Here is an 18,740-nt window from a genome sequence, read left to right as displayed (position 1 = left end):
GAGCAAGAGATCCTGCTTGGGCATATGTTGAAATGGTTGATAGTCAAATGCAATGCAAATTTTGCCATAGGAAAATTAAGGAAGGTCCTGGGGGCATTAATAGACTGAAACAACACTTGGCAGGGATTAGAGGCCAAATTACCCCATGTACCTCACCAGAAATTGGGGAGATTAGGAAGAATTTGTTGGTCAGCTTTGAGAAATTTAAAGAAGATAAGGCTAGGCAAAAAGACATACAGGCTGAAATTGGGAGGAAGAGGGAGATACAAAAAATGATGGCTACCAACCCCCATTATGATTTTGAGGGTTCTTCCTCTATCCCTCAAACTGATACATCCAACCCTTTCCGATATGTTCCTCCCTCTTTTGTTTCTGTTCAAGATAAGGGAAAGGGTAGAATGACAAAGGGTGATGTGACTATCAAAAGTTATTTCACTCCCTCCTCGCCATCAGATGCACATGGTCCTGAAGTTAGTAAAAATCAAATGCAGCCCACTTTAGATGACCACTGGAAGAAAGAATTGAGGGAGATTGCTTGTGAGTACATAGCTAGATGGTGGTATGATGATGATATCCCCTTTAATGTTGCTCGTTCACAATATTATGAGCCTATGTTTGATGCCATACATGCTGCTGGAAAAGGCTTCAAAGGCCCTACTATGCATGAGCTAAGGGGGTATCGTTTGCAAAGAGAAATTGAATCCATTAATGAGTATTTGAAAGAGTTCAAGGACTCATGGGCAAAAACAGGATGTACCATCATGTCAGATGGATGGACTGATCAAAGAAACCGTACCATCATAAACTTTCTTGTCTTCTACCCACGGGGAACCATGTTTTTAAAATCAGTTGATGCATTTGATAAGGTAAAAGATGGGCAATTGTTGTTTCAGCTATTAGATCAGGTTGTTGAGGAGGTGGGGGTGGCTAATGTTGTTCAAGTCATCACAGATAATGCCTCTAACTATGTTCTTGCTGGTAAAATGTTAGAGGAAAAACACAAGACCATCTTTTGGACCCCATGTGCTGCACATTGCATAGACCTCATGCTTGAGGATATTGGAGAAATAGACTAGGTCAAAAACACTATAGATCATGCCAAAAGCATCACAAAATTTATCTACAATCATACATTGATTTTGCGCCTCATGAGGAAACACACTGGGGGCAAGGATATTATTAGGCCTGCCATCACTAGATTTGCTACACATTTTTTGACATTGCAATCTATGCTTTCCCAACATAGAAACTTGCAAAAGATGTTTTCTAGTGATGAATGGAATCAAAGCAATTGGTCTAAGAAACCGGAAGGCAAAGAACTGAAAAGGAAAGTCTATGCAGAAACTTTTTGGAGAAAGGCCGCAGACATTGTGAAGCTTGCTGAGCCACTAGTTAAGGTGTTGCGGTTGGTGGATGGGGAAAGGTTGGCTATGGGCTTCATTTATGAGGCTATGGATCAAGCAAAGGAGCAAATAAAGACGATATAAAAGGATAGAGTGGCAAAATATGGGCCCATTTGGGCAATCATTGATGAAAGATGGAACAATCAACTCCATCGCCTTATACATGCAGCTGGGTATTTTTTGAACCCATGATATCATTATAAAGCTAAGGAGTCAGGAGCTTTGAGGGGGGAGGTCAGAGATGGACTGATTGATTTCATTGATCACATGATCCCATTGGAGTCTGATTAGCTGGAGATACACCAACAGGCCAATACCTTCAACAATGCATCAGGTACCTTTGGGAAGAACCTAGCAAAGATTGCAAGAGAAGCATATGAGCCAGGTAAACAAAAATTTCAATTTTCAAATTCTTAATAGTTTTACTTTTTTTTTAAGTTTGTTAAATCATTTATAATTTGAAAGTTAGATATAATTTGTAATTTTGTTGAGCTAACTCATTACACTCCTATGTTTTTTGCAGCACAATGGTGGGAGGCCTTTGGTGGCCATTGTCCTGAATTGCAAAGGTTTGCAATTCGTATTTTGAGTCAAACTTGCAGTGCATCTGGGTGTGAGCGCAATTGGTCTGTCTTTGAGAGGATTCACACAAAGAAGAGAAACCGTTTGGATCAAAAACGGTTAAATGATCTTGTTTATGTCCAATACAACCTCCGGCTCAGACAAAACCATTTGCTGAACAAAAGACCTGATTCAGATCCCATTGTGTTGGAAGACATTGATCCAACATCAGATTGGGTAGTGGAGAGTTGTCCAGCAGAGTTTGATCCTGATGAGGATCTTGATTTAGATTTAGATATTCAGACATCAATTGAACTTGAACAAGTTGTTCTGGTTCAGTTGAATGCAGATCCCAATCCACCAGCCTCAGTCTCACAGCCAGCAAGGACTCCAGTTGTAGGTGCTTCCTCTGCTCAGCCACGACAGAAGCGCATCCACATATCTACTCTATCTCAGCTTGCATCTGCTGCACAGCCTGCTAGTGGTACCACTTCTATAGTTGCAGTTGGAGATGATGATGATGACGAGGAGCCATGGGGCCCCCTGTCTGACTCTGATGATGATGATCCAGAGATTGATCGACATGATCTTGGCTCCTCGGGCAGTAGCTACTAGTACTACCCTGTAGTACTAGTATTGGAGTTTGGTCACCATCACAGTTTACTTTTGTTGTAGAGGCCATTTCTAGCCTCATTGGTTATGTGTATTTTGTTTTGAGCCTTTGATCATGTATGACAGTTGACTATGTATTGCCATTGGGTACCATTTTGATATAATGGTTGGTTCATGAGCCTACTTTGATCATATGTTGTCTTCCATCTATATATTATAATGTTGTGTGTTTGGAAACATGAATGAAAATCTTTAAAATTATGTTTAAAATCTTTAAAATTATGTTTTCTTATAAAAAAAAAAAAAAAAAATATATATATATATATATATATATATATATATATATATATATATTTAATGTATTTTTTACAATGACCGAGTCATTGAAATCGAGTCAGCCGAGGCATTACTGTTTCGGAGTCGGAGTCGGAGTCGATCCTCAACCGAGTCGGTGTCGGAGTTTTAAAACTATGGTGTAGAATAGACCGTGACAAGTATTTTGTTAATGTACTATATGTTGAAAAGATCAGTTGTGGACAAAAGTTACGTTATACAAAAGTTAAAATCATAAAATATAAAATATATGTAATAAACATAAGTTAATTATATATTACTAACAAGTTGGTAATATATGGAGCAAATTTATAAATTGCTCACTAATTTTGAAAATCAACAATGTTTAAATATTGTCAACCATCGTTATTCATGGTCAACCATCGTCCAATGTCACAATGTGACAAAAATTGTCTCAATATGAGAATCAACTAAAATTGTGGTCAACCATCGTGTCTCAATATGAAAATTAGTCATGTTGAATCATGGTAAACCGCGGTTAACCATCGTCAATCACCGCATTGTGACAACTATTGTCTTAATATAAAAATCAATCATGGTCAATATGAAAATCAACCATGGTCAATCATGGTGACAACTGAGTCATTAATTAATGGTGTCAACTTTAATTAACTATTCAAACACTTGTAAATAGTATGTACTTTTTGAATTCTTAATTTTTAATCAACGAATGAATTGAATTAATTTACAATGAGCAGTGAAGTTCAATAAATAATAACACTATATTTACAGAAACAGCAAGTTTCTAACAAGAAACTGCTAATTACAGTCACAGATGAGCATTAAACACTAAAATAGCATTACTCTAATACCCTCCCTTAATGCTCAATCTATTTACAACACCTATAGACCCTCTGAATTTTACAAACTTATCAGGACCAAGAGGCTTGGTGAAGATGTTTGTTGGTTGCTCCATTGTGGGAACATACAGCGACTGAATGGATCTGTCTTCAACAAGCTGTCGAATGTAGTGACAATGGGTTTCCACATGCTTTGTTCGTTCATGGAAGACTGGATTCTTGGCGAGTTTGAGCACTCACTGATTATCACAGAACAAGGGAGTAGGACCTACCTGGGAAACATGCATATCCGCAAGCATACGTCGAAGCCAAACTGCCTCAAAAGATGCCTTAACTGCTCTCCAATACTCTATTTCTGTCGAGGAGAGAGCCACTACCTGCTGCTTCTTACTAGTCCATGTGACAGCGCCGGATCCCAGACTAAACACATACCCAAATGTAGATTTACAGTCATCAACCCCTAAACAGTAATGCAAAAGTCCCAAATCTGTCATATCAAAAGTGTTTCACAAATTCTGTTTGATTCCATGGATCAAATGTGTTGAACTGCCAGTAATGATAAGATAATCCACATAGACAACCACAAACAAAATATCATCACCAGTATGTTTGATACAGGTTTGCATCAAATGGACTCCGCTGAAAGCCATGATCTGTTAGGTACTTGTCAATTTTCATGTACCAAGCCCGAGGGGCTTGTTTCAGACCATAGAGTGCTTTGACTAATCTACAGACTTTCTGTTCTTGATCGGCAACCTTTAACCCTAGATGCAGCGTCATGTAGACTTCTTACTGCAAGTCACCATTCAAAAAAGCACTCTTTACGTCCATTCGATGGACTTTCCAATTGAACTGAGCTACTAAGGCAAGGACAAGCCGTATGGTACTCATCTTGGTTGAAGGAGCAAAGGTCTCCTCATAGTCTATGCCTTCCTTCTGTGAGAACCCTCGAGCAACAAGGCAGGCCTTATACTTGTCTAGGGTTCAGTCAACTTTGTATTTCACTTTATACACCCACTTGCAGCTAATGGGATTTTTCCCTGTAGAAAGATCAGAAAGGTTCCAAGTGTGATTCTTCTGAAGACTCTGGAATTCAGCTTCCATAGCATGTTCCCACTCAGGTGTACCCTTAGCCTCTGAATAGGTTTGAGGCTCAAAAATACTATGTAAGTTAGCCATAAGAACAAAATTTATTGTAGCCTGTTGTTTGCTCTTATTTCTGGAAGTTCTACCTTCAATGAGCTCATTATCCCGGAGATCACCAATAGTTTTAACCCAACATTTAGGCCGGAGAGTAGAGGAACTAATATCAGGAGGTGGTGGAGGAGGCTCAAGAACAATAGGAGTAGCAAGAGGAGGGTTATTTTCCAAAGGAAGCTCAAGTACTGCATCATCAAATACTGATGTTGCCTCATCCCTCCCATCAAGTGGACCTAACAGAAGAAGAACATTGTGAGGTTGATCCTCAAAACACTTCTCAAGAGGAGGAGACTGAAAGAACCCTCTGCCTCCATCAAATACTATGTCCTGACTGAAGCTAAGACGACCAGTGTCTATATCGATCAGCCTCTAGGCCTTGTGGTGATCATTATACCCTGTCATCATGAGTTTCTGGCTTTTGGAATCCAACTTAGAGCACTTAGCAACTGGAATCCAAACATATGCAACCGATCCAAACACTTTGAGGTGATTGATCTTAGGCTTACGGCCAAACCAAACCTCTTCTGGAGTCTTCCCCTCAACAGCCTGAGTAGGTGATCAGTTAAGAAGATAGACAGCAATAAACACTGCTTCAGCCCAAAATTCCTGTGTTGTAACATGGAACAAGCCATTTCAACAATCGTACAGCTGCGACGTTCGACAACACTGTTCTGCTGAAAAGTGTAGAGTGTAGTTAACTGTCGTTTGATGCCGTGGGTATCAAAGAAGTTGGAGAAAGTAGAAGAACAAATCCCCCCCTGTTATCTGTCCCAAGAGTTATGATATTACAACCAGACTCTTTTTCAACTAAGAACTTAAACTTCTGAAAGATACTAAATACATCAAATTTATGTTTTAGAAAGTACACCCACATCTTTCTACTAAAATCATCTAAAATAAGCAAAAAATATTTGCAACCAGTAATAGAAGATGTATTCATAGGACCACAAATATCAGCATGAATTAACAAGAGTACCTTAAGTGTGCGCCAAGATTCTCCATCCTTGAATGAAGACCGATGTTGCTTGCTAGCTTGATAGGCACCACACACTCCCAATTGTTGAGTCTGAATATCAGGTAACCCTGACACAAGTCCCTCCCAAGATAGCTGAGAGAGATACTGAATGTTTAGATGCCCATATCTCTGAGGCCACAGAGTGCTGATGGGAGAAACACGAGCTTCTACAGCCACTTCTGGAGTATCACCAGTGTCAAGAAGCCTGTATAGGCCATGATCTTCTAGGCCAACAGCAAACGTAATACGAGTTTCCCTATCAATAATGGAGCACTTGTGTGCACTGAACACCACATCGAGCTGAGGAGAGTTCCTCATAATCTGGCTGACAAACAGCAAATTGATTTCCATACAAGGAACATAGTACACATTCAGGAAGATGAGTGTGCGCCCACCAGACTAGATCTGAACTGTACCTCTGCCAACCACTATGTACTCCTCACCTCCACCGAATACCATGGAATCACTGAAAGATGAGAAGTCAATAAACCAGTCACACATGTGAGAGAAATGACGTGATGCACCAGAGTCAATGTAAAAGGCAGATTTCGTCTGCTTGGAATGTTCTGCAACATTCGCTATCTAATGAGACCCTCTTGTTTCTTCTGTTCATAAGCAATCCTCTATCGGAATTCTTCCTTCATGTGGCCGAACTTCTGACAGTAATTACACTACAGATTTTTCTTTTTAGCGGGATCAAAAGGCTGAGAAGAACCTTTTTGTTGAAAGGACTAAGAGGATTGATATTTGGCAGCAAAAGCATTTTCTGAGGAGGCTGATGAAGCACCACTACCAAACTACTATTTCCAACAATCCTTCTGTAGAAGTTCGGTGCATAACTCCGGAAACTTCAAATAAACATTAGTGGTGGTAATGTTGAGTGTTTCTATGAAGTGTTCATAAGGTTTCGGTAGACTTTTCAGAGTAATGACTACCATATCTTCTTCCTCCATGGTTCGACCAATGGCTTCGAGCTAATCTCGAATGTCTTTAATCTTGTTAAGATGTTCCTGTAAAGACATATGTTCGTCCATCATGATGGAGAACAACTAATTCTAGAAAGAAAGTTCTACTCTTGTCGGATGTCTCGTGTAATTTCTTCAAATTTTGCCACATTTCAGCAGTTGTCTTGCAAAAGGAATCTGTGGTAGCTAATCATCAGTCACTGAGAGTTTGAGAAGCATAACAGCCTCTCGATTTTGATCATCAAGCTTATCTTGATCTGCACCAGGTGTACCATGACGGAGCTCTTTTCCCAAAACAACCTGGTCAAGATACCTATATTAAAAAATGGTCAACATTCTCTATTTCCAGATATTATAGTTGGTGCCATTAAAGCGTTGACTACCTTCCAACATCAGATTGGTTAGTGAGGCCATCTACACATTTCCCAAGACACAAAAAACACAAAGGAGCCTGACACGGAGTTCAATGCAAATGTCGGCTTATCCAGACAAAATCTGACAAGTGCGTGTAATATGAACCAGAAATTGTTCTCAGAAGCTTTGGCGGGGAAAAATGCCAAATGTGTTGTTTCTTCCACGTAGTGCACGTCCAGTGTCCTTGTCGCTGCACAAAATCAGACACACTGGAAACACTTGTATACGAGAATGCCCCTCTCAGGAAAGATCCGTTGCAATAATCAATCCTCAAAAGGGTGTCGTTGTCACACAAAATACCTCAGTACGACTCCATTGACCATCCGAAAGGATCCGCTACCTCTCCAATGTTGGTATTGTGGAACCGTATCGTTGTTCACAAATTTCCACTGTTGGTGGCACCTAGTAACTTGTCTAACATTCAGGAATATCGTGACAGCACCATGATATTACTTCTTCTTCTTCTTCTTCTTCTTTTTCTTTTTTTAAATCTGGAAAATTGTTTTGAATTTCCTGTCTATGACTTTGGAAATGTAGTGCCACTTTTTCTCACCAAAATAGAAGAATGAAAACTACGTTGCGCAAGAAGTCCCGCAAAAAAAAAAATCCGGCGTACGCACACTGAATCAATTCAACGCAGCCACGATCGATCAATTGCAGGCACCATCATTTCGCTTTAATTAAAGATTTGAGAGGTCACACTCTAATTTGCATGAAAAACTGTCATTTCGATACTAAATGTCTGTCCCAGAGCTTCAAGACCACTTTTACAAGACCTCCAAGCAGTCGACCCTTCCACCCCTCATTGCACTAGATCACCAGCATCGACAGGCAACAACAAAGAACAACTACGAGACATTGGATGGGTTCCATCTAATTTTAAGAATAATGGCCACATGCTTGTATGGGGGCACATGCCACACCACTCCCCTGTAGAAAATTTTGGTTATGTTGTAGCCAACCCAGTTTCAAGTTTTAGAATGGTTTAATGCCCAAAACCCATCACAAACATATGACTGATATAAAATTAATGTTGCATTTAACTTGAAATTCAAGCTTCTACCAACACAGTTCGAGGAGTTTGTAGTGAAATAGGTGGCAAAAATACCCAACATGTTTCTGCTCAGTTTAGCAACTAATCAAGCCACAATCAGTGGCACAGAAAACAAAGTTAAGCCAGTCTAAGTTTATGACAAAGAGAGGGCTCGTTTCTCAATGTAACCTAGCATTGACTTCAACAAAATAATAAGGGAGCTAAGTTTAATTTTCTCTTTGTGTATCATTTTCCTTAAAAGCAATCTAAGAAGTCCTTGAAGACTAGTTCCCCCTTGTGGGTTTTTCCAGGGTCTTAGACCAAAAATAAGTGTCTAAATTTTATGTGTGTTTGTTTGCAATAATTTCTCGTATCAATTGTGAAAATGAAAAGAAGTAGAGTAGTCTTTGTTTCAAGTTAAAGCTACTAAGGATTAGAAATCTCCATTATTTTCGACTAAACTCAGTCTATACACCACCTAGAATTTTAGGCTTAAACGCGGCCTAAAGACCTTGTAGACTCAACCTAAACCCAACCTAAAAACCACTCAGAAAATTTGTCTGGAAACCAATGCAAAAACTGCATGGAACAACTACCCGAAAATTTTGGGACTTGTGCCTAAAATATCGGGATTTGTGCATGGGTATCAGCTAAAAATTTCAAGCTCCTTCCCCTGTTGTTCGGGCTCCTCCTTGGGCTACAATCTTGCCTCCTTATCTCCTTGCTCTCATTTCCCTCTTCTTAATGGCTCATGAGAATGAATGAGAGTAATGTCTTCATTTTCCCTTTTTGTCTTCTTTTAGTGAAGAGAACCTTAACCCTTAGATCTAATGGTTGAGATTAAATCTCAGCTCATTAGATCAAGGGTGAAGATCATTGCCTCTCTTGAGCCCCTCCCTCGTGTGGTCCCCCTCAATTAATGAGCCTTCTAGTACCTTTTAGTGTTTTGTACCATGTGCACTTTTCTCCAATGTTCCACCAAGACTCCGGGACGGGGAGACGCACAAGGGGGACGTGTGGGAGAACCCTCAAATTTTAGGGAAATTTAGGGGGTACGGGGGGACGTCGAGGTATATAATTTTTTTTCCTCTTTAAAATATATATATATATATATATATATATATATATATATCAAATTCATATTTAATAATGAAAGCATAAATACAATAATACATACATAATTGAATTAAATAATGAAATACATTGATCCATACTCATCATCCTTACTAATACATACATGATTCATCAATACACCATGAGATTCAATAATGAAATATTCTGATCCATATTCATCATTCATTATTCACCATTCTAGAATCTACATTGGTTTAAAAATTAAATTCATCATTCACATTCTAGATTCTAAATTCTAAATTGATTTAAAATTAAAATTCATTATTCATTAGTTACCATTCTAGAATATACATTGATTTAAAATTAAATTCATCATTCATCATTCTAGATTCTAAATTGATTTAAAATTAAAATTCATCATTCATCATTCTAGAATCTAATTAGCACTAAGCAAAATAGATTATAATAGACACTGAAATCTGAAGACTTGAATAGTAAATTGATATAACTAAAACTCAAAAATAGTGGAGTGATAAGTCTAAAAGTCACTCTAAAGTACATAGAGGGCTTGGTGCTCTTGATTAAGTACTAATTCCATACCCTTGTACATGACAAAATGCAATGGAAACATTGCAATCCATCGAATCATGAATTCCTGGAAAACTGGTAAGTCTATTGGATTTTGGGTGAGATCTAAAATTCTACTGTCTCCATATGAAATATAATGAGGTCGAAACCACTCTCAAACATCTTGAGCCATTTCATGGTAATGTTAAAAATTTAAGTAAAAGGATGAAAATGAAAGATAAAGGAGAATGTCACTTTTAACATTGAGAATTCATTTTTGTTATGCCACTACCCTTAACAACAATGCTAACAGTGAAACAGCAGCAATGGCATGGTACACCGATGTTACATTGGGACAACATGGTACAACAATGTTACATTGGGACAATAGCATAGTACAACAATGTTACAAGAGACAACAACAATAGTATGTTGTTGCAAACACAACGAGATGGCATGGTAAGCATGGTGCCGCAAACACAATGGGACAGCATGGTAAGCATAGTGCTGCAAGCACATTGGTATAGCAGTATAGTAAGCAAGGTGCACCAAGCACATGGTGGCAAGCATGGTGCAACAATCGCATGGGACAATAGTGACAAACACAGAGCAGCAATGGCACATGATGCAGTACAGTGATGATTGGTGAAGCATGATGAGATGCAACATAGTGATGATGGGTGCAGCACAGTGAGGTGCACTGTGCAGCATGATGATGAGAAGCAGCACAATGACAGGTGCAACATGGTGATGGAGTCACCTCGAAAAATCAGTTGAAGTAGCATGTCTTCAACTAAGTTCAGCGACCTCATGTATCATCTACTTAGAGATGATCTATACTCTTACTTAGATAAGTCAAAGTGTTGACTTCTGTTGTGTATGTACTATCTCTCTCTCTCTCTCTGTGTTGAACTATCGAAGAACATATAAGAAGAACTGATCAAGGGTTTCCCCACATTAGGGTTTGTCCCTGGCTAACGCCACATTTTGTGTCCTCTTGTCTTGGCTTGTCTTCTGTGATCTATGTTTATGTTCTATCTACAATTTACTTTAATGTTGATGTGATTGCTAATCTGGAAAAGATATTGAGCTAACTGTGAAAATTGAAATAAATTGCTCTAAGCATAGAACATACCTAAAATTAACAATGGTGCAGCAATGATGATGATCTCAACAGTGACAGAGAAGAGGATTGATGTCTTGGTCTTGGAGTGGCAGAATAGGTCAAGGGTTATGGTCTTGGTATTCGTCAATTGGAATTTTTATAAGAAGAATTTTGTGTGGGTTTTCCTCTCCAAGAGGGAGAGGTTTTGGCACTGGCAAAAAGCTGAATACTTTGTGTTCTTGTCTTTTTTTGTTTTGATAGCAATTTGATGAAGCAAACTCACACTAACAACAAAATGAAGATCAAGCTAAGATAAAATTGCAAAAGGACTTCACAAATTGTTATCATGCTAAGAAGAATCACTTTAATTTATGTTTGCCCTAGATTCTTCAACACGGTATTAAATTTCCATGAGCAAGAAAGTTACCTCGATCAACAATTTGTGGTCTCTATGCCAAATAGAGAAAGACAAGTTGAAAGGACTCAAACATCTGCAGAAAGGAAAGGGAAGGTTGACAAGACAGAATAGTACTATGGAAGATTATGGAGAGGAGCTCATATCGTCGAAAGGGTGAACGAAGCTAAAGAAAAGGGTCAAGGGAATAGCAAACCTCTATTATGAATGAGACAGTATCTCTCAAAAAGGGTCCTATCATGAGTCCTTGTAGATATGACCATGATAATAAGATGCATCGTGGCATCATGAAAGCATTAGAATCAAGAGCTCGTGATATCACCTGAGAAACATGAAGGACATAGCTCTTGGAAATCTCAATGGACATTAAAGGAAAGGAAGAAGTCATCTAGATCAAAGGAAACATTTTCCAGATGGGATATGCAAGATCTTGTAGATTCTCTGATAGAAACCTCAGCAGAGGATCCCCTCATCTAGGAAGGCAGCAAGTGTTTCATCAAGAAATCCAATTTATGGAATTCATGAGATGAAGGACTGATGACATGAGAAATGAAACCGATCAAGGGATTGAAGATCTTTTGAAGGAAGTAGCTGGAAGAAGCAAAGGTAAATTGAGATATGTATGCTTGTATTTGTATTTTATATTGTCATGTCATGATATATGGTTGCAGGTAACATGGATCAAGCATGATCAAATGGAAAATGATCTCATCCTCTGAAAGGATGCAGAAAGGCATAAGTCGCACTATATGAAAACAACATAATGTCCACATATGAAGTATGGGGTGATTGACCACAGTTAAAGAAACTTTGATTGAAAGCTCCTGGGAATGGAAGGTGTGAGGATGGAAGAGATCGTGAAATATGCAACCATGATGAAGGCAATCAACATCCAAAGGATCAGGAAGATTTGACCAAGAAATCTCCCGGAAAGATGTGAAGACTCTAATGGAAGTCTAAAAAGATGAAGACCCTTGACAACAGATATCATTGGGAGATGTGTCAACATGCATGCATGATGTTGATACCTACAAGAGGATGTCACTGGAAAATGCCATCACCAAAAAGGTAATATGTGATTTGTTTTCGGTTTCTGACCTCTTGGAGAAAGTCTAGGTATGTGTGAAGGGCCATGGTAAGGTGAGTTGTGAAGGATGTCACAACTATGTACCTTGTGATCCATAGCAATCAGTGTTGAAGGAAAGTGAAGATAGATGGCCCTATGAAGGAAGCCCCAGATGTAAAGCCAAGGAGGATACTTTCCGGGAAAGAAGGAATGACATAATGGAGGAAAGTGATGGATGGTTGAACCCTACATGTGAAGAAATTGATGACATCGAAGTCTTGGATCGTCAGTCAACTGGAAGACCCTATAAAGTACTGATGATAGAGTCCCTAGGTAAGAGGGAGCTCTGGGAGGTTTCTATGAGTAAAGGAACTCGAGTATGTTTCGAAGTGAAGAAAAACTTGGAACTCATCCATGGTTAAGAGGGAGAGTAAGACACGACATTCTTGTCTTCAGTTTGGAAGAAAGAATGGAGGCTTATATAATCATCTGGCATCCGACACTCTTTGAGGATGTGGTAGGGCATCCAAGAGAAGAGTGGGCAAGAGGACCAATATTCTTAAGGGCTGGGAACCCAAGATAAGAATTGTCCTAGTAGGGCATACTCAGAGAACACATGGGTGGGTATGACCCTAAGAGAGACAATGATGATGCATGTCTATCAGTCATTGGTCTCACCAACATTGTGTGCTCTGATCTAAGTGAGAGATAGAGCTATTAGTCAAAGCCTTGCTATTTGAAATCAATGTTGGTTGAAATGATGCTATAACAGATGGATTGCAAATCCGGTTCTTCTTATCAGAAAATTCTTCAGATTGAGAATGAACAAGTACCATTATGAATACATCCCTCGTTAAGAGAGAGTGTTGAAGAAAGTGTAACTAGGTTCGGTCTTCATAATGACATGATCTTTGTAAATGATGTAATAAAAGACAATAAATTCATTTTGCATGCCTTGTTGCATGGGTTTCATGAGCAAGAAGTGTCACTAGGTCAAAAGACTTTTTCTTGATGTCTTTAGGATTTACTAATATGTCAAAGAGTCAAGTCATGTATGAAGAAGCTCTTCATGAGGTTATGTAAAATGTATTCAAGCCAAAGTAGCCCTCCAAGACCAAGAACAGTCCTCCATTGGCAAGCTCAAGAAGTCTGCAAGGTCGATAAGAAACTCATAATGTCAACTTCACTATTGAAATTAAATATATAAATGACAGTCACGTCGGCTCAACAATAGGGACATGTCGGTTCATTTGACAAGTTGGCTTATTTGCAAGGAGAAACCACTATAAATACCCATCTAGGGTATCTGCAAATCTCAAGGTACAAAATTCACAATTTCTCCTCTCTGAAACTTTGTATGGTATAGGAGCAGGTCCGCATCACAGGAAGGCAAATTGTTCAAGGGTTGACTGCACCTCAGATGGGTATAAGGTGCAAGTAGACTAGATCTCAGATATCTAAAAAGGCTCGGTGATGATCACAGTGATGAAGAGGATAGTCCTCTTCTCCTCGGTGGTGCACATCTCAACGAAAGCGAGCATAATGATTATCTTTGGATGGAAAAAGGGATCTCTGAATCCTACAGTAGCCCTAACAGTCTCGGCATAATTGTGATAAATTTAGGAATATATCACAGTAAGATTCAGACCTGTCTCCTTTCAGCTTCAACATAGATCTATGTATCGCGGTGATCTCACTATTTCGGCACAGTAAGTCACAGTCACAATCCCACAGTCTCGGCATGAGAAGAAGGAGCAATAATGACAATGATTATTACAGTCTCGGCATAATGAAAGGTACAGTGATGACAATAACAAGGATTATCAGTCTCGACATAATATGAAAAGGTGACAAGGATCATCACAGTCTCGGAATACACTCTCAACATGGTCACAGTCAATGTGATGAGGATCTCAACTACAGTATAGTGATGGAGGTATGATGAAACAGTCATCATGGTGATTGTCATAATGAAGCTCTCGGTGTGTCGATGAAAGCATAAAACAAAGATCATAATGAAGATCTCAATAGACCTTGTTGACATGGTGAAGAAGCAGCAGTGAAGATCTCAGTGATGCAGTAGTGATGGCTTCAATGGTGCAGCAATGATGATGATCTCAGCAGTGACAGAGAAGAGGATTGATGTCTTGGTCTTGGAGTGGCAAAATGGGTCAAGGGTCATGGTCTTCGTATTCGTCAATTGGAATTTTTATAAGAAGAATTTTGTGCGGTTTTTCCTCTCCAAGAGGGAGAGGTTTTGGCCCTGGCAAAAAGCCAAATACTTTGTGTTCTTGTCTTTTTTTGTTTTGATAGCAGTTTGATGAAGCAAACTCACACTAATAATAAAATGAAGATCAAGCTAAGATAAAATTGCAAAAGAACTTCACAAATTGTATCAGGCTAAGAAGAATCACTTTAATTTTTTGTTTGCCCTAGATTATCCAACACTAACAAACCCTAGAAGTATGAAGAACATGCTTTTACTTAGAAGACCATAAGTGAGAAGATGAAACTCGTGCTTTAAAATAATAACTTTTCTTTCTTCTTTTGTTTGTTAAATAAGATATACTTATTGAAATGGGTACAACAACAATTATGAAGACCGAAACTAGTTACATTTCCAGCACTAGGGATTGGATATATCCATTGTTTTCGACCTAAACTCAGCTTATACAACACCCAAAATTTAGGCTTAAACTCGGTTTAAAGACCCAGCAAACTCGACCTTAAAACCACTTAGAGAATCTACCTAGAAACCACTGCAAAAACTGCCTGGAACAACTACAAAAATTTTCAAGATTTGTGCTTAGAATCTCGAGATTTGTGCCTGGGTATCAGCTAAAAATTTTAGGTTGCTCCTCCTATTGTTCAAACTCCTCATTGGGATGCAATATTGCCTCCTTTCTCTCCTTGCTCTCTAAGCTCTCTTCTCAATGGCTCAAAACAATGAATGGGAGTAATGTCTTCCTTTTCCCTTTTTGTCTTCCTTGAGTGAGGAGAACCCTAACCCTTAGATCCAATGGTTGAGATTAAATCTCAACTCATTAGATCAAGAGTGGAAATCATTCCCCCTCTTGACTCCCTCCTTCATGTGGTCATCCTCAATTAATAAAACTCCTATTACTTTTTAATGTTTTGTACCATGTGCATTTTTTCTATCATAAAGTCACTTTTAAAACATAAAGGTCACTTTTGTAATATAAAGTGTACTTAGTATTTTTCTTATAATCACTTTTAAAACACGTGACTTTTATTATTTTTGTAAAATATACATCTCCCATAAAAATTAACTTAGCTCCATGACATTAATTAAACTCATAATGCAACCACACAAAAGAATTAATGTGTTACCCTAAACCCAAAAGATAAATACCCAAAAAAATACCCTTATTTTTAATATCCTCGCCTTTTAGCTTATAATCATGAGTCGTGTCAACCTTATAATAAAATTGATATGAAGAAATCTTGAGCACCAATTAAAAAAATTTATAATAGGGATTGATATCTCCAAACGCAAGGCACGATTAACATAGGGAAGTTCCCCATGGTCGAAAGCATCGCTAACTCTTCTAGTGGTTCAGACTAAGACTAGTCCCCTTTTACAATGGGTCCCTTCATTGGTGAATATTTCAAATTTGACCCCTTAAAAGCTTCTTGTATTGTTTTTCAACCTACAATTTTAGGAGGGCACTATGCATTTCTTGTTTTGCTATTTCTATAGTTGTATTATGGAGCTGAAGAAAATCATCTTTCTTTGTTCATCTCCATCAAAAGTTTTGGGAAGTTTGTGCTATAATATACAACGTCACAATTGTTTAAAGTGAGTATTTGCAATTGGGATGTTCAAGTTACAAAGGGTGAACCAAATATTAAACCGATCATTGCTTTTCACCAAAGTGGATGTATATTTTAATTATGGTTTAAATTATACCATTATTTTGTAGATTTTGGGTGGGTATGTATATAGAAAAAGAAATATATTGATGTAAATAATTATTTTATATATAATATATTTTAAAAGAAATATTTGGACCTGGAGTATCTCTTAAAAATTTTTTATTTGGCTAAGAGTTTGTTTTCCTAAGATATAAGGAAACAGGTTAAAAGCGTAATATTCTAGATATCGTCTTTTTAGGATGTAAGGAAACAGGCTAACAACCCAATCTATAGGCATCTGTTCACGAGTGAAAGTCTGCCCCCTTTGGTATGGTTTTCCTTCAATAACAATGATGAGTCAATCAAATTTAACAAATAACAGCCCATTAATTGTCCCCACTATTGGTTTGATAACTTAATTATGATAAATATTCACACTATTTTAGAAAAAACAAATAATAATAATAATATCATTACACTATTTGACATCATCAAATAAATTTTATTACATATTTTTAAGTTCCATGTTTTTTTTTTCGGGAAGCATGATAGCTTGTCAGATTTCAATAGGAATTTTAAATTCTAAGTATGGTTAAAATGATTTAAATATAACATAAAACGTAGAAGGACTTTGGATCAAACTAAAAAATACAATCATCCATAACCAGCGAATTTAAAGCCATCATGTAAGAAAACCGGAAATAACTCACAACTGAAGTGATGTACTCTTCAAAAGACTCCCTGTATCTGTCATAGAGTTGGCGAGACCAATCGTGCGGACGCTTTTGCGTGCACATCTTGAAAACAGTCCTGTGATTAAAAGTAAAGGAAGGCATACATTTTTTATATTTGTAGTTAAATTGGATAGAAATTGATTTTTAAAGACGTGGTCCAACCGTTAAGTGAAAAAATTTAGCCTCCATAAATTTTGTGATCCAATCTTAAACAGAACTATGTAATCTTGTGAATTGCTCCGGTAAAAAAATTCAGTTAAAAAAATGCTAATAACAATAACAATGAGAGGAATACTTTAATAAAACCCATAAGAATTCATACTTCCAAGTGGACCGGAGCTTTAACCATTGAAAAGATTTATTGGGGAATGGAGGATACGAGTAAATTATTGCGTATTCCTCGCCACTGCAAGGTACTTGGTAGTCCTTGCTATTAAATTCCTCTTCGGGAATTTCTTGCAAACTGTCCTTGACCTTCGTAATTCCCTTCTGCAAAATTTCCCATCCTGTCTCCAGCTCTATAATCTCCCGCTGGCTCATCGTTATTTTCTATATCTCAAAACCTCGACCTCGCTCCAAACAGGACACTCTGCCGGCAAGAAAAACCCTCGATTAAAAGTGCTTTTAACTCAGATAACAAACAGCCACGACAGACTCCAGCGATAGAAAAATACCGAACGAAACCCTAGGTTAAAAATACCAAAAAGTAGCCTTTACCCGCGTAAAAGAGTTAATGATCGGATCAATAGCTTAAAAGAGTTTCAACAATTTCCAGCAAAGGCAAAACCAGAACCACGGCCTAACAGATATCGAGATAAAAATGGCAGAATCGGAGAAATTTTGCCAGACGCCGAGGAATTCGTATCTTGATGGCCCCCTTATAAGGGTGAAAATTTAATTTTGATTAAGATGAATGAATACGAAATTTACCTTATGCCGCGTAGCAATGCGTAGTACAATACCAGCAGTTCGTGGCCTGCGAGGGTCTCGTACTAGGGCCGTGCCTTCATCCAATACCAGTCTGCAGCTGCGAGGCATCGATCCCCCTGGGCGAGCGCGTTCAAAATATTCCATATTTAAACGCGTTTGAGTAGCGAGTCGACATGGGTGACCCTTAGTCATCTGGTCAAAAGGTGGTGAGGAAACAAAAGAAAAAACAGTTATTAGTTGGTCATGTGAAAAAATATTTCAGTTGAGTTTTAAAAAAAAAATTCAAAAAATTACAATGTTGGAAAAATTCAAAAAATTACAATGTTGGAGTGTTTGAATAGTTTTTTTGACATTAGAAATGGATTTAGCACGATGAAGAGCACCTAAAATCTTGAAGTTTGACCATTGTAACCTAAAATTTGCCCGAATTTCTATTATTTTTTAACCTAATTTGTTTTAGGTCTTGTTACAATATTTTTTAAAAATAAATAATATGTTTAGTGGAATTTTAAAAATTTATTGGATTTTTAATATATTGTTATACTATATTTTTAAAAATAAATAATTGTTAGAAATGGATTCACATTAGAAATGGATTTAGCACGATGAAGAGCAC

The 18,740-nt window shown here is 37.9% G+C and overlaps 1 protein-coding gene across 3 annotated transcripts in view; it reads right to left on the bottom strand.

The window, feature by feature from the left end:
- LOC149200333 (cullin-1-like) overlaps window positions 1–18,292 on the bottom strand; it is a 46,749-nt gene extending 28,457 nt beyond the window's left edge. For 2 of the 3 annotated variants that reach the window (XM_089402665.1, XM_089402666.1), the window contains exons 1-3: window positions 18,125–18,290; window positions 17,574–17,783; window positions 17,171–17,270 (exon numbers count right to left, since the gene is read on the bottom strand). In XM_089402665.1, the coding sequence (XP_089258791.1) occupies window positions 17,171–17,270; window positions 17,574–17,734 (261 nt within the window). In that variant the 5' untranslated portion in view covers window positions 17,735–17,783; window positions 18,125–18,290. Of the gene's footprint in view, window positions 1–17,170; window positions 17,271–17,573; window positions 17,784–18,124 lie in introns of all 3 variants that reach the window. The other variant, XM_089402664.1, reaches the window with a different exon arrangement.
- Between the last annotated feature and the right edge of the window lie 448 nt (window positions 18,293–18,740).

Source organism: Pinus tabuliformis, chromosome 2_1 (genome assembly GCF_031772625.1).
Source record: "Pinus tabuliformis cultivar Carrire ecotype Pingquan chromosome 2_1, CPIR1, whole genome shotgun sequence".
Taxonomy (NCBI): Eukaryota; Viridiplantae; Streptophyta; class Pinopsida; order Pinales; family Pinaceae; genus Pinus; species Pinus tabuliformis.
The sequence above is the reverse complement of the archived record's forward strand: the minus strand, read 5'-3'. Positions and strand labels throughout refer to the sequence as shown.